At 45.4% G+C, this 21,245-nt stretch overlaps 1 protein-coding gene across 14 annotated transcripts in view; it reads right to left on the reverse strand.

Moving 5' to 3' along the window:
- Positions 1–21,245, reverse strand: part of ARNT2 (aryl hydrocarbon receptor nuclear translocator 2) — a 174,765-nt gene that overhangs the window by 11,713 nt on the left and 141,807 nt on the right. For 7 of the 14 annotated variants that reach the window (XM_079123414.1, XM_079123423.1, XM_079123421.1 and 4 more), the window contains 5 exons: positions 14,629–14,701; positions 13,651–13,777; positions 9,594–9,693; positions 6,324–6,462; positions 5,154–5,319 (listed from right to left, as the gene is read on the reverse strand). In XM_079123414.1, the coding sequence (XP_078979540.1) occupies positions 5,154–5,319; positions 6,324–6,462; positions 9,594–9,693; positions 13,651–13,777; positions 14,629–14,701 (605 nt within the window). The remainder of the gene's footprint in view (positions 1–5,153; positions 5,320–6,323; positions 6,463–9,593; positions 9,694–13,650; positions 13,778–14,628; positions 14,702–21,245) is intronic. The other 7 variants (XM_079123415.1, XM_079123425.1, XM_079123422.1 and 4 more) reach the window with 3 other exon arrangements.

Raw genomic sequence — 21,245 nt, forward strand, 5'->3', positions numbered from 1 at the left:
TGAGATCCTGCTCAGAGGTCCTATCTGGTTCAATTTAGCTCAATGGTTCTCACCAAGGGTGAGATGTCCCCAGCGGGCATCTGACGATGTTCAGAGATGTTTCTTATGATCATAAACAGAAGAATATAGTATGCAGAGGCTGGGGACACTGTTAAATACCCTATAATAAACACACGCCTCCCCAAGAAATAATTATCTAGCCCCAAATGTCAATAGTGTGGAGGCTGAGAAATCCTGCTATATAAAGTTAACAAAGATCATTAGAGGGGCAGCTTATCTTACAAATGCCTTCTAGGCATCTCAGAGCAAGGACCAAAAACTTCCTGAGTTTTCTGACTAGAAATTCACCATTTCAACACTAACTAGTAGGGACAGGGAGGTCTATAATCCTTCAAAATTTGCTAGTAAAAATGTATAGTGCTGTGTTTGGGGCTAGGATTAGGATCTGGGGAATAAGAGGGGAGAGTATCTATAAACATTTCAGATCACTGAAATTCTGTCTGCTCCCTTCAATGAGTTTACCCTCCCCTGCTCCACACTCTAATTATACATCCTATTTCTCACTGAAAAATGATATTTTTGTAATGAAAAATTCACTCCATTCCCCTCTCTGTAGTAAATCTGGGCTGAGTAGGGTGGGTTGGATGGACTTGTCTTTTTTAAGGAAGGGTAACATCAGAAATGTGTTTCTTATGCTTTGCAAGAGGCCCATCCTTGGGTTGTTAGTGTCATGTATTGTGACCTGAGTTGATCATGTGTGAGTGAATTTCTTTAGCTACCTCAACCTCACCTAAACTAAAAAGCAGATGCTAATCAGGAAGGCAAGGACATGTTTGTGTTTACTAAGCCATTATACCTGAAAGCATGCTGCTAAGAAAATAATGTAATGTGGGTCAAATGTATGCCACACTCAGAGCACCATGCAGCAACTTTGAGCCACTTCTTTTTGAGCAACCTGTGTGCCTGGCTCCCTGCATTTCTCCAAGAAACATTATATCAGTGAGCGGAGGCCTGTGGTAGTTGAGATAGACAGAAACTGACCAATATGGGGATTCCAATCACGTGTATATGTGCTAGTTACCAATTTCTTGCTCTAAGCTCTAAGTTCACCTTTGCTTTGCTTTGTCAAACCAGAACTGGGCCCTGTGAACATTTCTCCTGCACTGGCTGATGCAGTATTAGATTTTATTAATCAAGGGTACTGGAGAGAAGCATGAGTATAGAAGAAGTGTTTCTCTTCTGGGTTCAGGTGGGATTTTCCTTCTGGGAGAAGGTGGCTAAGAGCAAGCAGAGTGCAGAGGTTGAGTGGCACCAACTCTTCAGGCTTTACCACCCCGAGGGCTGTGTTCATCTGCCTGCACTTCCTTTCACCTGGGGGTGAAACTTTGGGCCACTTGGGTGATTTCTGTAGACCAGTTTTGGTCCACATGCACCCTCTAGTGAGTTTGTCAGCCAGCGGGCAGGCTGCTTCTGGCAAGTGACTCTCTGTTGCAGATATATCTTTCCCAAGCCAAACCTTAAACTTTGTGAGGTGGGGGTCTCCTCTTCTCAGTTCTTTCATACCCAGTCTTTTAAAATTTTATTTTGAGGCAGGGTCTTGCTAAATTGCCCAAGCTGGCCTTGAACTTGTGATCCTCCCAAGTTGCTGGGATTATAGGCATGTGCCACGATACTTACAAGTCTGTATACGTACATTTTTTTTGTATTGAGCATTGAACCCAGAGGTGCTTTACCAATGAGCTACTTCCCCAGTCCTATTTATTTATTTATTTAGTTATTTATTTATTCTTAATTTTTTGCAGTGCTGGGGATTGAATCCAGGGCCTCATGCTTGTGAGGCAATCACTCTACCAACTGAGCTATATTCCCAGCCCCCTTTTTATTTTTTAAATTTAGTGACAGGGTCTTGCTGAATTGCTGAGGGTCTCCCTAAGTTGCCTGATTTAAATTTGTGATCCTCCTGCTTTAGCTGTGCAGCAGCTGGCATTACAGGCCTCCACCATTGCACCTGGCTCTCAACTCTTGTCCCTTTCTGCTGCTGCCCACCTGTGCTATTACTGTATTCCTTGGGCTCCTTTACCACTTTTTAATAACTTAAAAAAAATCTTTAAACTTTCCTTGTTCAAATCACTACTGGCCTGGTCTCCTGATTGGGCTAAGCTGCTGCACACCCTGCACCAGACTGGTCAGCACTTATTTCAGTGGATTGAATGGCTTCCTTCTGGATGCCATGTTTTACATGACTAGGTTTTTGCTGTGACCTAAGCCAAAATGAAAGTGAAGCTAAGTATGGAAACACAAACGTGACAGTAGAAGAGCTCCAGATAACTCAATAGACCTGAAATGGAGGAAATGCTTTGGACTGGGGCCTGAAAGCTCCTGGAACAAAATCCACATGGTTCACAGAAAGGCAAAACCCAGGCAGGGTACTTTTCCCATTCAATGTATTAAGTCAGTCTGTAAAGTTCTCCTGGGGAGTCCAGCACTGCTGCAGCACTGTTCAAAAGTGACATGTTATGTGGTTGCCCCTTGATGTCAGCCACCTGAGCTGTGGCTATGTGATGTTCAGTGTGTCTGCTCAGCAGGTATTCCAAACGCCTGTCTGCTCCCGCCCACAGCAAGGAGGGGCAGGATCAACTGCTATCTCTCTGGGTTCTGCCATCTAGTTGAAGGTAACTAGCTGAGCTCATGTCCCCTGGGTGCTGCCATGCTTCGGGACTCACTGATGCCCACCATAGGCCCCTAGGCTGTGACTGTCTTGTACATGTACTCAGTTACATGTGTGTGCAGGGCTAGGGCACTGTGTCCATTGCAGATGTAAACTTTACTGTTGCTTTAGCTGTTTTATGTTTATTTAATACCTAATGAAACTAACCATTAATGGAAACTGCTCTGTTTCTCCTTTATCTATCCTTCCATCTGCTCTGCTTCCTTCATCCCCCCACTCTGCCCTCAGAACAACCTATGAGGGTGTGAATAAACAATCATCAGGCTCTGTTCCTAATCATACACCCTCTTTCCTCTGACCTTGACCAGTTTGCCCCCACTACCAGTCTACTTCCTGAAGCCCTGTGGAGCAGAGGCTGACCCCATCCATGGTCGGCAGGTTCTCATACTCTGCTTCTGTCCAAGTTAATACATTATGTTCATGGTCAGGCCATGCAAAGCTTCTTAGTCTTTCATATCTGTTTTAGAGTCTCTTTCACATCCTCACTGAAAGGGTTCCAGATCCTTTCTCATGAATACAGATCAAGGGATATATCCTTGGGCACCTAGATCCTGCTTAGTTCTGAATCCTCTTAAGGATGGATGAGAAAGGGATGGACACACCAAGTACTGGGAAGGAGCATAGTCTTTGATCCTGGCTCCCCAGCATGACTTTACCACTTATCAGCTATGTAGCTTGGTACAGCTTTGAGCTATATCAGCCTTGTACCTCAGTGTATATATCTGTGAAATGGGAATAATGAAGGTATTTTTCTCTTAGGGCTACTGTGAGCAGTAAAAGAATTTAAATATATAAAATGTCTAATATAGCCTTTACTGTCTGGCATACAGAAACCATCTAATAACAATTAGCTGCTGTCATAATCATCACTGGCTGCTGTAGAAATGGCCGCTGGGTCTGAAGCATCATCTGTGTGACCCTGTTCTTAGCATCAGAGTTGGGCAGTGATGTCCACCCAGGGCTTTGTCTTTCCTGTGTCCCATCTCCATTTACACTTCCAGGCCTGGTAATTGCTTGGCAGGGAAGTGACCTTTCCACCTATCTTGTTATGGCCACAATGAGATGCTCCAAGGCCTTCCCAGGGATGGATGCTCGCTTTCCTCTGGAGCCTCTACTGACATTATGAGACACATTGGTCAACCCTATTTTGTAGCTGCCAGGGCCCTCATGAAGGACATACAGGGCCTGGTGCTCACAGAGGTGTAAATCAGAATAAGTCAGAGCAGAAGGTCCCTTTTGCCTCCAGGAAGGTCTAGATATCTATGGTGCTTTGGCCTGCAAAGGCCCACTTTCAGGAGGGGGCAAAAGGATCTCTCCAGACTCAGATGTACAGGATGTTTTCACATGTTACAGTAGGGGAGGTGGGTACTCTGCTGGCTATCAGAGACCTTGACCTCAGGATAGGTACTGAGTTGAGGGCTGCTAACCTGAGAGCACCTGGCAGAGGCTGCTCCTTCCTGAAGAGACACTGTGTTTTTAAACCTAGTGCCATTCAACAACACATAAGGGTTGGTCATGTGAACATGACACAAGTAAACGGGACTGATGTTGGAGGGACAGTTGATATGAGGGGGACAACAGGCAGGGGTAAAGACACACAGTTCTAGGACCCTGGGCTGAGTGGGGCAGGAGGTAAAGGGAATGCGGGGTAGGTGGTAACTCTACATTATGACCAGGGGCCCTGCAAAGCATTTTTCCTAAGGTTGTCAGACAAGTTGCTTAAAGGGAAGCTTGTGATATGACAATGGAAATTTGAATGTTTGGGCTCAGCTTCATGCTTACCCAAGGATGATGTGCTTGCAGAGAAAAGCCTTGTATACCTCATTCTTCATGTGACTCAGTGACAACACTGTGATGAGGTAGTAGCATCTTGGGCTTCTTACCAGGACCCTCTTGTGAAATGGAAAGGCCCTGAGGAACTTTTTCAATACACAAAGAGTGAACAACAGGCAGGGCTCCTGAGGCATTAGGTCCCTGAACCTTTTGTTAACAACGCTGAGAAAGATGGGCTTATATGAGTCAGGATTACTCTGAGATATTAAAAAAAGAGAAAATACGTGTTACTGACACAATTGATGATCCCTATATTCTCTAGTTTTTTTGAAATAAGACTTGGGGGAACTGAAAGTCCTTGCCGAGGGCCATAAAGGATCAAAATAGTATTAGATCACATGAGTGCATGGGGACATAGTTCTAGTGCCTTAATAATGATAAAAGTCAAGTCTCCCACTCACGGTCTAAGAATCTGGTGTCTTAGGAGCACACTGGGCCTCCTCTTCACAGTCAGAGAGAAGAAAGGCACTTGGAGACCTCTGGACCTTGTCCCAGTATTCTGGGAGCTTGGGGCTCAGCCACTCAAGTTTGGTATGTTCAGAAAACATTTCTGCTGGCTCTGCTAGGAATTCTTTCCCTCATCCCCACCTACCGAACCCTGGAGTCCTGTTGGCAAGACTGGAGTAGGCATTCCCGCTGGGCGAGGAGGTAGCTGGACTGGAGAGAGGACTGTAGGAAGAGGGGTCTGCCGGGTAGGTGTGGCTGGTTCCAATCCCGAAGGGAGATGACTGGGTCTTGCTGGACTGAGATGGGATTTGCTATAGTCAGGACAAAGCAAAGAGATGGCAGCATCACCCCAGGACCTCCACCCGTTGCCCACCCATTGCCCAGGCTGTCATTACCACTGGCAATCTGCTCTTGGTGACAGAAACAACCCTGGCTCTGCAGGCTGGCTGGGCAAGTGTTTGGGATCATCCCACTGTGTGGGATCTTTGAGGACAGTCTGGTTGATGTCAGTCCCCAAGGCTACAATGATCTGGGTCCTCTGGTTTCTGCTTGTGGGGGCCTTAGCATTGTGGATACCAAGAGCTCGCTTGCCCAATAAACATCTGTCCTTGCAGCGATTGCTAGGGAGCCAGGCATAGCACATTGTTGTGTGTTTACAGGTCCTCCTGATGTAGGACCCACCAGAGATCCAGAGTGATGAGAAGCTCATTCTTTTTTTCTTTTTCTTTTTTTGGTACTGGGGATTGAACTCAGGGGCACTCAACCACTGAACCACATCCCCAGTCCTATTTTGTATTTTATTTAGAGATTCTCACTGAGTTGCTTAGCACCTTGCTTTTGCTGAGGCTGGCTTTGAACTCGAGATCCTTCTGTTTTAGTCACTGGGATTACAGGCATGCGCCACCTTGCCCAGCAAGAGGCTCATTCCTTTTTTTTTTTTTTTTTTGGTACTGGGGATCAAACCCAGGGCCTTGTGCTTGCAAGGCAAGCACTCTAACAACTGAGCTATCTCCCCAGCCCAAGAGGCTCATTCTTAATGGAGGGGCTCTAAGTGCCTGACCTGCTTCTGCCTGATTCCCCCTGGTCAAGGCTGCAAGGAGAAAGGCTGCTGGATCAGACATGGTGCAGTAGTTGGGGACCTAGCTTTCAAAGTACCTTTAAGAGGGTGGGTGCTCCTGAGTAGCTAACTACTACAGGGTGTTTGGCTCCATGTGGGAGCACCAACCCATCCTCAGAAATGGGATTCACAGGAAGCACATAATGGGTGATCTGCCACTATGGGCACCTAGGACAATGCCTTCACAGATATGCATACCTGTCCTGGAAAGGGTGGACGACTCCCTGTCCATGCCACCTGACTCTGGTTTAGCTGCCGGGAGATCTGGGACATGTTCTGGCCTGTTGAGGAGGAGGACTGAATATCATTGACTCCAGGCACGTGAACCACTGAAGAGCTAGAAAAGAAGAGAATGTGTTTACCCTGAGGGACTGCCCCATTTTGCATGAGCCCATGTACCCAGCCTGCCATGCTTGGCCCTTCTTCCTGTGCTCACCCTCCAGTGACACTGGGAATAGCTTCTTCTGGCACTCCCAAGCAGACCTGCTATGTCCAGTCTTGTATTCTTAGCCTTCTCCCCCTCGGCCAGTGTCCTGCATTTCTCTTCTCTGCTCAGCTCCATCCCTTCCATGCATTCATTGCTTTCAACAGATGATGTGATTCCCAAGAAGAGAAAGTGTCTCAGAATACAAATCAGTCTCAGTGCTAACATGCTCTTTGTGCTTTGGTTAATTTATCCCTTTGGGGTGCCTGGAAGGCTCAGGAAATAGGCTGCAGGCTGTCACTTAGTTTCAAGCAGAAAGACAAGCCTGTCAATGGAAAGCTGCTGGATGGGACTCAGTTCTGCTACTGCAAGTGCCAGGCTGTTTGTTTACCTCTTCTGCCTTCAGTTTAATTTAACTCAGTAGGTCTTTATTAGGTACCCGCTGTGTGCATCACAGTACTCAGTGCTCTTTGCATGCCTTTTGCAAGTGCAGTCCCAGACACTGTCACCACTCCTGGGCATGCACCGTCTGTACTGCTAGCCACTTCTAGGAGATTTCCCCAGCTATGCCAAATATATGATAAGTTCATTAAAGATGGAAAGGCTGGGAGAAGCCTTTTGTTTCAGGCCCTTCATCCTGCGTTCTTGGGATGAGCTCAGCGTACAGTAGGGTGCTTGGGTACCCAAGAATATACTGAGTAGGGTGGCTGAGCCCAATTCCAGAAGACTCTTGGTGGAGGTAGGTTTTCAGCTAAGTTTTAAAAGAAAGGTAGGTTATAGATCATGGATAAGATTAGGTATCATTTTACTAAGTGTATTCTAACAGTTTCTTTATATGCTAGCTGGTCCCTCTTAAAAATCACAAACCAAGTTCAGTTACTAATATGAAAGGAGATGCCATTTCCAGCCTCCTACAATAAAGCCTTAATTTCAAACAAGGGCTCCCTGCCCGTTCTCCTTCCTGATGAATGTAGGACTTCACAGACTATTTTCCAAACACCGTTCTTTATAGAGTCTTTCTGGTACCTGCTCAGCCCTCAGCGCCCTAGGAAAGATGCCTGGGCGGAAGAGATGAGCTTCCTGGGGAAAAGTGCTTTCCAGCCTTCCCCAGAGCCTCTGGGCTGCCTACCCAGGCACAGACAGCTCAAGGCTCCTGGGCACAGCAGGACTCTGGGTGAAGACATACTTAGGGATGCCAGAAATGGCTCTGTGCTAGGGGTTCAAGGCTGCCCATGACTGTGGTAGGCATTAGAATCCTTTATCCCACACCCTTTCCCATCCTAAACCAGCTTAGGTTTTTTTATATTGACAGGAAATCCCACCATTTCTGCAGGCATTTAGCCCTCACAGATACATCCTCCAGATTGGTACTGAGCAACCCCTTCCCATGCTGGGTTCTGCCCAGGTGCTGGGGTGCTCCCTGGACCTCTCCCCACACAGCCAACTATAAGCCTGCCTCTCCCTCTTTGTCACTCCCCTCCAGTGCATCCATGCTTTTATTTTATGACAACTGAATAATGACGAGCTGAACTGTTTGTCCTGAGTACCTCTCTGTAGCTTCACTCCTCCACTCTGACCACACTGCCACCTGGCACTGCCTCCAAGGCTGCATTACATTGTCACTCTTCTAAAAATCCATCAACAATCAAGCCCCAATTCCCTAGCATGGGACTCTGGGACCCCGCAGTCTCACATTGGCTTCTCCTGCATGTGAAGCCTCCTCCAGTTATTCCTGCCTCCCAGGCTTTGTGGAGCCTATTCTTCCTGCCTGTGCACCATCCCACAAAAGGAGGCAGAACTTCACTTTTGTTTCAGGCTGAGCTGAGGAGCTGGCCAGCTCTCCAATCACATCAACTCGGGTTGGTTCCTTGTCTTCTCTTTGACTCCTGCTGCTGTTCCCTCACTGCTCCCCTTTGTCCGGCTTGGGGGACAAGCAGCAAACGAATGTGAGGGCCTGGCAGGGCTGGTATAGGATGCCTGATGTCCATGTGTGTGGACAGGCTGAGTAATGAGAGATGTCTGGAAGCTCTGACCACTGCTCCATAGAACTCTTTTGTTTTGCTGTACCCAGACTAGAGGGTAGCTGCCAGGGTTCCCGAGAGAGCAGGGTTCCTCAGGGCAGCTGCTACTGAGTAAAGTCCAGCAGGAGGACTGGTCAGAACTATTCCAGCCTCTTCTAATCCAGGGCACAGCTTCAGAGTTACCCATTCCTCTCTGGGAGGTCTGTCCTCAGGGCAGTCCCTTGGCAGGGCCTTTCTCCTGGGCATCAGGTCCACCTGCCTAATCCAGACCCCTGCCTGCACCTTGAAGCCCTGCTGAGTGAGGCTCTGTCCAAATTCACCAGAGGCTGTGCTATCTGAGGAGCTCTATCCTGCTGGGTATGTGGTCTGGGACACTTCTTTGAACTTGGGGATGTCTGGTATGCACATATGAGTGACCCTGTCTCTGAGAGCCACCAGTTTCTCATCTGACCTATTCTCCCCAGTTTATGCTCCTGTTTCCTAAGCAGAAATCAGTCAGGTATTGCCTCCAGTAATGATGTTGGAGTTACCTCAATGATCTACAAGATGTCTGGATACAAAGGACCAAGGCTTGGGGAGGCCAGGCACCCTGCTGTACCCTTGTGTTCCTGTAGGCTGAGGTCCAGACTTGATGGGTTGTGTCCTTTTGTCCTTGGACTTGGTTATGGCCTCTGGGAACCAGGGTGTAGGCAGTACCCTACTACCTTGTCAGCTAGCTAGAACCAGCTCTACCCCACCTGAGTCTTGGCTGGGACCAACTCATTCTCATTTCCCCAGCAGGCACTGATGACAGTAGTTGGTGCCTTTCTCATCTGAGAATGATAAGCTGACACCAAGCATCTAGGGCAATTAATGGAAGGCTCGTAGAGCTGAGCCAGTGATACCATAATCCTCAGCCTGGCTCAGAGCTGCGGATCAGGAGTTTAACTCAATGGTTGCAGCACATGAATGAAGCTGAGCTCTCAGATCCAGGGCTTTCCTGAGGGGCGGACTCATCCCACCCCTCCCCACTACCCCCACTACCTGAAGGCTTTCCCCGAGTGACCCGGAGGGAACGGGCTTCCTTGAGAGTAGATCTGCTGGGTTCCTGCTGCAGAGGCTGAATTCATCATCTTCTTCTCCGCTGGGAAAACCAGAACAAGAGTCACATGTGAGGGTCCCTTGCTCTGCAGACCACTGGGGAGGCTGCCCCAGAACAGGTGCAGGGGTGGACATGGAAGAGTAGGAGGCACACACCAGGGCAGACTCCTCTGCCTTTACCTCCACATCTCACCTCTCCTAGGGGCTCCCTAGCATGAGGGAGCATCTGGCTGTTGTTTCCTGACTCAGGGTAGTTATAAGCCACTTAAAGGCAAGGTCCTATTTGAGAGTGGGGAAGATTAAAAGAATGAATGAAAGTGCTTCTTCAGACATTTTATCCAATCCTTCCAGCCCTGAGGGTGGTACCAAAAGTCTTCATCTAATGGGTGAGGAAACATGGAGTAACAGAGAAGTGGGTCCATTCTGACACTCAGTCCCTGGCCTTGGATCCCAGCTCTGTCTTATGTATCTGAGGTGCCACCTGGACATGTTTAACCTTCTCCTGCCTCAGTTTCCCCACCCAAAATAAGGTGATAATTGAAGTCTTCTTCATAGGGCTATGGTAGGAAATCATGGGTTAATGTAAGAAAAGTACTCAGAACACTTGGTAGCATCTAACTGTTTGCTATCATTTGTTACAGATGAGAAAACTGAGGTGCTGCTGTCATGAGAAAATAAGGAAGGACTCAGGGCTTGAATTCCAGCCCAGTGCTCCCTCAACTGCCCCAGAACCCCCATGCAGGTGATGCAGTACACTTCAGACTGATTCTCTAGGGGCAGCCTGGACCTGTGTTCCCTGGTCTTCCACCAGGCTCTCTTGAGTTACCACGCTCCTCATAGGGCTGTAAACACTCAGGCTTAGGTTAAGATATGGCTTTCCTCTCAAATTTCATGATATTTATATCTTTCATTTCAGATCGCATCTTCTATCTGAACAGAATAAGTCTCTTTGCCCCTGGGGATGCTCTGAAGTCTTCTTCCTCTGGTGACAGTGACCATTCTACTACCTTCTTGGGTTTGCACAGCATCTCTACCACCCATCCTTTCAGGCCCAGAAGTTCATTTCATTCTTTTTTGATTATGTTGTATTTTGACAGCATATTAGAAGTAACCAATCAGGGACTGGAGTTGTGGCTCAGTGGTAGAGCACTTGCCTAGCATGTATGAGGCACTGGATTCAATTCTTAGCACCATATATAAATAAAATAAATAAAGGTTCATCAACAACAAAAAATATTTTTTAAAAAAGAAGTAACCAATCAAGAGTTCTGGGAACACTGATTTATTTCACTGCTCGTTCCTATAATCCTTACTACTGATAAACTTTCTTGCTTATCTCATTTTATTTTTCTTCTAAGAAATTCCTGATTTGCTAAAAATTTCCTTAGAAATAAAACCTTTCCTTCTTCCTTTCCTGCCTGTCTTCTTCCTTTTTTTAAATGTCCATCAGTAATGTTTAAATATACTTGAAGTTCTTTCTCCATAAATATTAACAATAAAATAGTATATGCTAACTTTTTTTTTTTTTTGTCTTTTACAACCTACAGTTCAAAAGTTGTTTGGATCTTTGCTGAACTGATTTGAGATTCTGGTTTTTATTGTTCATCTTTTGTAGCTTCTAACAATTTGTATGTTGATTCTAGGCATTAGCAATTCTATTTCTATTTCACTATTGCTTTTCCAACATATTACTTCCATTCCTGTGTTTTATATTTTGATCCATTTCAGAAACAAACAATATTCTTTGCAAGCAATTTTTTCAGAAAGTGCAAGTAGACAGTGAATGCTTGAAGACATCATTCTATACATGAAAGCAGTTTGGCTGGTGGAAAAAAAAATTGGCGTTTCATATTTTCCTTCTGAATTCTCTGGATATTCCCTAAACCCAGAGTACCGACATTTAGTATCTTGGGGAAATCTAACTGAAGATTTCCCTTTTAAGTTTTTTCTCTCTCTCTGAATGTCTGCAGGAATTCTTCTTTATTCTTCAAGCTTAGAAACAATACAAAAGACAATGTCTAGGTCTGAGATTCTTTAACATTTTAGTCTGGTATTTGTGGAGCGCCTGTAGTTGGAAGACACAAGTGTTGCATTTGGGGACACTTGTTATTTCTAAGACCCTGACTTGGCTATCTGCTTTGTCCCGACTCCACTTTGTTAAATGTCTTCTCTCCACCTCAGATGACACGTTCTCTAAGGCAAAAATGTTCTCTCTAGTTCCCCAGAAAACAGAAACCAGAGATTTTCTGAATTTTCTCCTCTATCATAAAAACTCATTGCCAAAGGAGAATGTCTGCTCTAATTTCTGCATTGAACGCTTTTTTCTTGTCTATCTCCCCGCCACCCCATCCCCTTTCTGTTTTGTCATTGTTATGGGAAGACGTCTATGTCTGTCTAAGATTAAAAATCCAAATGGATTTTTCAGAGATGCTGTGGGCCTCTGATCAGATATTTCAGGCTTATTACAGGAGGAAAGACCTACTAGGTGCTATCTCCTCTTGCTGGATGAAATGATCTATGGGCACATTTGGGTGGCTGGGGAAACCAGCTTCCCTGGTACCTAAGGGTCTGTTTTCAGTTGTGCTTTGGCAACTGGACCTTGTGTTAAATTGGTACCTACTATCCTCAAAGTGTCTTTCCTTCCTGAAACTGTCTTTGCTTCCTGAAACTTTGGTACTCAGCCATGTGGGAATGAATGCTTTGTTCTTCCAGTACATATTGCATCAGGAGGACTGAGGTGCACTTCCTTCCAGCTCCCAAATGCCAGTATCTCCTGTTCTTGGTCCACCTGTCTTCAGCTCATTAGTCCTAGTAGGACCATACTGGGATTCCCTCCCTTCCAGTGCCTCCCACGCTTCCTTAACAGGAGTCAAACTGCTTTCTCCCTTTGACTGATCCTGACTACACTGTATCTTGTAGAAATTCCTTGACCATATGGGAATGATACCTCTTCTTTTCTGGAATTTGGAAACATCAAGACCTTTTCAAATTTTATATTTTGCCAATCTCAGTGGGGACCTGAGTAGAAGAGCAAGGCACTAGACATGAGGGCTCTATATGACACCTTCCACCAGAAATTCATCGTTCTAGCAGCAACACTGACACGACTTCATGACGGCCAGAGAACATCCACCAAATGAATTATGGCCATCCATGTAATGGAAATTCATGCTGATGATAAAAGCATTTTAGTTTGTTTAATGATCTGGAAATATGTTCATAATAAATTGTCATGTGAGAAAAAGTAAGCTGTTCAACAGGGCAAGTCCAGTGTTATTCATGTAAAGAATATACACATGTAGGAAAAGACAGAGGACTTACTTTAGTTTACAAAGTTAAAATGGTCATATTCACATGGTAGGAGAGTGGATCACTTTTATTTTTCTTAGTTACTGTATATTTTTATTTTAAAATGTAGGCCATCATATGTTATGAATTAAGTTGTAATTTTTAATGGGGGCATGTCTCTCACTTGATAATAAAACTAAACTCCTCAATGAATTAATAGAGTTCATTTATTCCAACCCCTTCAATTGTATTTATTTTTCTTTCTTTCTTTTTTTTTTTTGTACTGGGGATTAAACCCAGGGGCACTCTACCACTGAGCTACACCCCCAGACCTTGTTCTACAGTTTATTTTGAGACAGGGTCTTGCTAAGTTGCTGAGGCTGGTCTTGACTTGTGATCCTCATGCCTCAGCCTCCTGAGTCTCTAGTATTACAGGTGCGTACCACCATACCCAGCTAACCCTTTAAGTTTTAAAGATGAGATGTTAGTACCCCAGGTTGGTTGTCCCAGGTAATCAGTAAGTACAAAGCAAGGCCAGGAATATGGAGAATCCATTCCAACTCCCATATGTTGAGTTCTTTTGGTACTCTGCAGCAGTCGCTCAAAACTCACCATCCCTGACCTCTTCTCTCTCAGGGCAGCTGTCTCCACAGGGGCTGAAAGCAACTATAAACCCTACATCCTCACAACCTAATGCCATTTGGAAACTTACATGCACTGATTCCTGCAAACATTTCAGCAAACCGGGGATCTCTTTCTTGGGAGAAGATTGCATCTGCCTTTTCTACAGTCTTCCCAGTCTCGTGAACACCAGCAGGTAGGTTGGGTACAGGGACCTGCTGGCACATTAAAGCACAATGGCAACCCATGTGTGAGGCACAGAATAAAAGTTCCGGTAGTCACTAGCTCTCCTCCAGCAGAGCTCTGCCTCCCCCTGAAATCAGTGGCATTTCAGGTTTGACATTTTCACAGGGTGGGGAAAGGCCCAGGACAATGGGGCTGGGGGTGGTATTGTGAACTAGGGGTCACAGAAAGTACACTAGAATCACACTGACTACTTTCTTAGAGATAAATGGAAAAGAATCAATTTACTCCAAATATCAGGAAAAAGGAACATAAAGTAACTTAGGGAAAAGGTCAAATACTGACACAGGCCAGTTTCTATGTATACTTAGCTATCAGAAAAAGGGAGCAGAAAAAGAAAGAAGTGGGCACTGAAGAGATGGGAGAAAAAAAGGAGAGAGATTGTTTAGTATGTTGGGAAACAAAGGGTGACAGGACAAGGCATGAGGAGAAAGGGACATAGGACCAAAAGCAGGAGAGATGGCGAGGAAGCCAGAGGGCCAAAGGAGTTCAGAACCTGCTTCTGGTGGCTTCTGGGTATGTGAGTACTAGAGTTTCTATATGGCCTTTTGAAATGTCCATCAGCCCTGTGAAATTTTCAATGCTGGTTGACCATGGCTGTTAGTTCTTCCCCTGGTCTTCACAAGTTTTATGCTCTTCATGGCTCACTTCTGCACAGGAAAGTCACAACAGATTCCCAGGGGACCAAGATGCTCTTTGCACTGTAGAGGGTGGATGGGACAACAGACTTTTTGGGCTGAGGGGCTCAAGCTAAAGGCTGAGTTTAGTTTCCACTTCATTGGGTTGGAGACACTTGTAAATGGGAAAGAATTTCCCAGAAACTCACCTGAGATAAGTCATATGATGACAACCCATCTCTCTGATGCACTTCCAATTCTGCCTGCTGCTGCTGAAGTTGCCTGTGAAACAAAAAGTCAGAAGTACTCTGAAGAACATAAGAGGTGGCAACAAGCTTACACAAGAACTTTCCCATTCCCCAAAATCGCAGAGGGTGACACCAATGGATCTTTAAAAGTCTTCCTTTTAAAATTATTTTATATTTATTATTATTATTATTATTATTTATTATTATTGGTACTGGGGATTGAACCCAGGAGTGCTTTACCACTGAGCTACCTCCTCAGTCCTTTTTTAAAAATCTTGAGACAGGGTCTCCCTAAGTTGCCCAGGCTGGCCCCAAACTTGTGATCTTCCTACCTCGGCCTCCCAAGTCACTGGGGTTTAGGGGAATGCCCTACCATGCCTGGCTAGTTTATTTTTAATGTCCAAAATCAAGACTTTGAGCCACATATTTCAAGTTTAGACTGGCATACTGAACTATTTAAGAAATAAGTTTTGATGTATGACTTCATTTTGTGCACAGTAAAAAGATAACACAATAAAAAGTTTTTTGTTTTTTTTTTTTTTCTAAAGGTTATATTGAAAAATGCAGTTGGGTTTAAAGTTGAATGAAAAAACTGGCTTTAGATAATGCTTACTTACAAACTAGAAGGAGTTTACATCATCTCATTTGATCCTCATACTAAATTTTCTTAGTGTACTTTACCTACATATAAAAATTAAGAAATTGAAGTTGGAAGAGGTTAGGTGGTTGTGAGGCTCAGATGACTGACTAGAAGTGGTTCTAATAAACAGAGCAAGGGTCTGAGCCCACACTTCTGGCTCTAAGTTGCTTTGCTCTTCCCACAGTGCCAGGCTGCTCCACTTGGGCAAGGGAAAAAACTGATAAGAATAAATGGATGCTTTAAGTTTTAAAATATGAAGCAAGGTTGCTTTCAAGGGACAGTAAACTCTACAACTCAGAGCTCACACACAGGCCATTGGAAAGAACTCCAGCTAGAGGACCTGGTGAATAGTTCGTTTAGGATTAAGCCTAGATTAATCACTGGGTCAAGTGAAAGATCCACGCCAAGTTCCACGCTGGGCACCAGGAATAAACAGAACAAAGACCTGGAATCCACGAGATCTCTGTCCTCATGCTGTCTCCATGGGGAGACAGATGAGTAGGCACATGATTGGAGAGTGCTGGGTTAAGACCACAGAGCATGTGTATGTGAGAACTTTCCTTCAGACAGAAGGTTCTATCTGAGCATGTGATCTGCCTCCTAACCTTGGGGTGAGAGTCCAGAAAAAGGATAAAGTTAAAACCAGAAGCATGTGATTTTCCATCAGGCAGCCTAAGCCCATGCTTGTTACATGGGAAAGTAGGAACACTTGAAGTAATTTTCTAGACAAGCTGATATTTCAAAAAAAATTTAAAGAATCAATAGAAAAAAATCATCACTTTCTGTACTGATTCTTACTTTATGGTTTCACGTTTTAAAATTTTTAGTTTACTTCTTGAGGGTACCATCATGTTTTCATTTGTAGGGCTTCTAAAACCTGAAAGTAAGATGTATTGCCAGTACTTTGCCAATATCTTCACATTTCTGTATATTCACACCTAACAGATAAAGAAACAGAGGCCCAAAGAATTTAAATGATGTATCCAGCATGACACAGTTATGATATGACCACCCATAGGATTCAAATTCCATCTGTATGGCTATAGACTTTGAACTCTTCCCTCTGTCTTGGTTGCTGCCCCAGCCCAGGATAAATACCCATGGTTGAAATAAGAGCTATTATTTCACACCTCCCATTCCAAAACCTTGGGAACAGTAAAACAACACATTGAACCACAAAGTGGCGGTAAAATAGCCTGTTCCATGGGATTTTTGTGAGATTGGAGCAGTGAACCTTCTCACTCTATGGCAGAAATCTGCATTTCTGATTTCTACGCCTTTCCCAGAGCCCAACTTTCAATCCACAGCATTTCTTTAAAGAATAACCATCCCTACCCCATGTTCAGCCCAAGCCCAGAGGCTTAGAGAGTGGACAAGGCCACTGTTATAATTATCCTGCCAAGAGTTGTGTGGCCACAGACCCAGTTTTCTCCCAGTGCTCACTGTGCACCCTGGTGCAGGTGTGTCTTATGGATGAAAGGCACATGCTCCTCATTTGCCTGAAGGAGTGAAAAGGGACTTGGCATGAGGATAGAAGTTAGCTCTCAGTCCTATTCCTCTTTGGACTCCTAGAGCAGGGAAGGCTCCTTTCACTGGGAAGTAGAAGTAAGGGCTCAGTCAAGGTTGGCAAATCCCTAGTGTTCTAACCTCACTGGCTCTGTGGTCCAGATATCAGCATCTCCTTCCCACAGGCTTTGGGTTTCTGCTTCCACAGCTGAGTGCATATGGAAGAAGTGCTGACCCCCATTCTGCGAAGGGGCCCAAGGAGGGTTCTCAGATATTTCACCGTACTGGTATAAAAATAAACCTCAGTGTACTGGCACATTCCAGAGAGGGAGAAAGCACGTCTGTCTGAAAGAAAGCTGACCAACAGCACATGTGAGGGAAGCAGGCTCACACTGCAGCAGAGTGCTGCCCTCCATTAGCTGGGGGCCAATGGATGATGACTAGAAACTCCCTGGCTTCCTGCCAGCCAGGTGCAGGAAGTTGGGCAGATGCTGTCAATTATCTCTGATGTTCCCTGGACAGGTTTTTTTTTTTTTTTAAATTCAGCCTGCATAAGTGAGTATAAAGCTATTAGGGGGGCACTGAAAGGCAAAGTGATTGTGCCCCTGGGAGTAGCTGGAATCTGGCTGGGGCATCTGGGACTTGGGAGAGCTCAGCTGACCAGAAAGAGGCTATTAATACCCACCCTAGGTTGTCTGTACACCTATTATGAAAAACTTGAATGCCTGTTAAGAGGTTTGGAACTGATTTGATCAGGGGCAGAGAGCAGCAATTGCTCTCTGAGCCTTATAGTCAATTCAACAGGGGTCTGAGGGCAGGCAGGGGAGCTGGTTAGCAGGACTGAAAGTCACCTGCAAAGTGACAAAGGCCTCCACTGGCAGGAGAGGAATAGAATGAGATGACGAGATGTCCTACAGAGTACTGCTGGAGTCATGGAGCTCTGCTTCTATGTCAGGTTATCTTTTGCAGGGAATCAGGAACCCAGGACAACTCCCAGGTTTTGGGCTTGGTGGCTAGGTATCTCAGCCCAACTGGCTCTAGGCTTAGCTTAGAGACCACGAACACTATTTTTCTTTCCTTTTTTTGCACCTACCCTTACTCTCTGCCTTCTGCTTAGTACCAAACATCACTAAATACGTGTGATAGCTGATAGGTTCTGAGTGTTAGTCCAGGCATGGTGGGGCTTTAGGAAAACACACATACTCTCTCTCATACGCATGCATACACACACACACACACACACACACACACACACAGAGCATGTGTTTATGAAAACCTGTAACAACTTGGATGAAATGATGTCATGGCAGGAAAGAGGGCTTGACTCAAGCAGATGCAAACAGAAGACCTTGGGTTACTCCTCTGAAGAGAGGAGGGAAAGAAAGCAAGCATAGCAACTATGTGTGTAAATGTAAAACCAAAGACCCACACTCAGAACCAGCCTGCAGCTGGTCTCTGAAAGAGTACTGACCCCTAGACATTAAGACTCAGTCACAGTTCCAAGATGCGCAATCTACGTTGTTTTCCTGGACTTTATTCTGCACAGACATAACAGGATAGCATCAGAGATGATAAACAGGTTTTCTTTTCTGCAGTTTCACATAAATGCTTCCAGTAAGTTTCTTTTGGATGCTATCAAATGAATGCAACTGAGCATGCAAATATTCCCACTAAGCACATTAGAGGATTTTTCCACTGCAAGCCTGCCTACTGCTGGCAAAGTTGAGCCTCACAAATCTAAAATAGGGGATAGCTTGTTCACTGCTGTGGTTATCACTGCCCTCTACTGTCCATAATGAGCTTTCTAACCAACGTTGTCCTGAAGACCTGGTTCAGAAGTCAGATGCTGGAGCATCCTGATCCACATAACCACAACAAGCTGCCAGGAAACTCTCCTGAGAAAATATATAGGCACACTCCTGCACAAAATGGTTTCTGTTTTGTCCATATTGCTTGGTTTTCAGAAAAAGAAAGCCAAACCCCAGCTGGAACTAATTTTAGATGGGGGTAGTTCCTTCAATTCCAGGCCCCACTGCAGGGCAGACTCCTGGGGATGCCTTCCAGCCTTGCAGAAGGGTTTGTCCTTACTGTGTCCCCACTATACTTTACCTGTCCTGCTGTCTGTCCCTTCTCATGTTCTCCATGTTATTGAAAACCAAGCCCTAGCCTTCCAGTGCAGAGCTCCTCCCTGAAGGCAGGAATCACAATGGTGGCACCTCGACCTTGGCTGGGTACAGATTGTGTCCCTTCAGGGATTATCTGCTACATCTGTGGCAATAAAACCACGTGACTTTGGCAACTGAATCTTGTATAAACGCTGGAAATGAATGAAGAATGATGAAAAATTTTAAAGTATCAAAAACTCAAAAAAGGGGAGCTTTAGTCTATTCTTCTGACCCAAAAGCAGAAGACTCTGTTGGGTGTCCAGCCAGGGACCCAACAGGGAGGCCTGGACTTGCTGTAGAAGTAAGTGGCTTCAGAGACAGGTAGAACTTTAGTTTGGCAGCAGGGCACAGGCTATTCAGATGATTCCCTAAAAACCCAGGTAACAAAAAGCCTCAAGCCCTGGTGTGAGAGGAGAACATGAGAGGAGGCAGCTCTAACCAAGAACCAGTCAATTTGCTGACTGTGAATGGGAGATGTGCTTGTCCTTGTTCATGGTTTCTGGCACAGGCAGCCTCAGTCTGAAGTGGCTGGAGGAAGGCCACAACAGAAGATATGAGCTTGGGACCCCACTGTCCCATATCTGAGTTGATTCAGTCAACAGTTACAGCTATTTCCTCAGGCTTAGCAGCTCCTGAAAGAGAAGCCCAGCTTGCCACCCTCCATACCCTATCTATTTGTTGAACAAAGAAAAAGTCATAGAACCCTGAGCCCAGTCTGTCTAAATTTTACTCCTGCTTCTCAACCTTCTCTGTTTTCATCAAGGCTAGGGCCAAACACAGGCATGGCACTAGAGGGTACTTTTATGCTCTCTGAGTGAAGAAACCCCCTTTTCATGTTGGAGGAAGGAGGGGAATAAAACATCCTCAATTTGATTGAGTTCTCCAAGTTTAACTAGATAAACTCAGATACCATTATCTTTTTTTTTTTTTTTTTTTTTAATACCTGCATCTATGACATCTTATTATTTGTTCCTGCAAAACTTATAATCAAGAAAGTCTTGACTACAACATGGAGGTAAAAGAATCAGAGAACTCTAATCAAGTAATCTAGGGGAGAAGATGTTAAGAAAGAAGGGCTGGTCAGATGTTAAGATGTAAGAAGATGTTAAGAAGTAAGGACTCCCTTAGGAGAAGAACCATGATAACGAGTTATCTATGTGGGTCACTAGAGGCTGCTGGCAACCTGGCAACCTCAGGAGTGCTAGGGCAAAAGCCAGGCTGCAAGAGGTTAAAAAGGGATGAATGGTCAGGAGGAAACTCTGCTGGGCACATATAGCAAGGGCAGGCAAGAGAGTGCTTTGGTGGGCTGGCAGGACAGGGATTCTCCAAGATTAGAAAGTTGAATGCCTGTTTGAAAGCCTTGGGAAGGATCCCTCAGGCGAGATGGATAAGACATGTGGGCCAGGGAAACAGAAAATATGACAGGAGATAAAGAAAATGAAGGTTTCAGCCCTGGAAGGAGGAGACAGGTGAAGAGGAGCAAAGGGGCCTGAGATGGACCCTCTTATGAGTATGAAGAGGCATGAGCAGGGCCCTAGCTTTTCCTTGTGGAAGGCAAGTTAGAACACAGGCAGGGTACTAGGAGACAAAGAGGAGCTGAGCTCCAATTTCTTGTCACTGCCTAAGAAATTGCCAATCTGCTGCCAGAGCTGGCAGGGTCCACACTGTCACTGCCGATAGCATCAGCAACAGTGGCTGCAGACGCTGGTCTGTGCTGGCTCAGTGTGGCAGCCTGCTGGAGCACCTTACATGCAGGGTATCTTACAGAACTTGCACAAAACTCCATGATGCTAGGGGAGTCACTTCTGCCCTTTTCTCCCACTGTGTAGATGAGGCAACTGAGGTTCAGAAGGGGAAGTGACTCGTCCAGTTGGGAGCTGACATTGAAACCCAGGCCATCTGCTCTCTGAGGGATCTTGCATGAACTTGTTTATCCTGCTTTGTGCCTTATGCCCAGGAGCAGGGCCAAGGCTAAGGGCCCACAGCATGCTGTTGACTGAATGGGAGGCTGCTTTGTGGTGCCCATGTGGGAGTGTCTACATTCAAAGGGTTTGGGGACTGCAGCAGGAGACAGGATAAGGCAACACTCACAGTGCCAGGAAGTGAGAGTGACCGAAGGAGGCTCGGCCTCCAGGGAGGCTACTGAGAAGAGGCATCACCAGGTGGGTTCCAAGAGGAGGTGGGACTAGAAAACAGACATGTTTTGAACCTAGGAAAATGAAGGATGGTGATACCAATAACTGACAACAGGGAGATATGAGGACATT

The sequence above is a fragment of the Sciurus vulgaris genome (genome assembly GCF_902686455.1).
Source record: "Sciurus vulgaris genome assembly, chromosome: 2".
In the NCBI taxonomy this organism is placed as follows: Eukaryota; Metazoa; Chordata; class Mammalia; order Rodentia; family Sciuridae; genus Sciurus; species Sciurus vulgaris.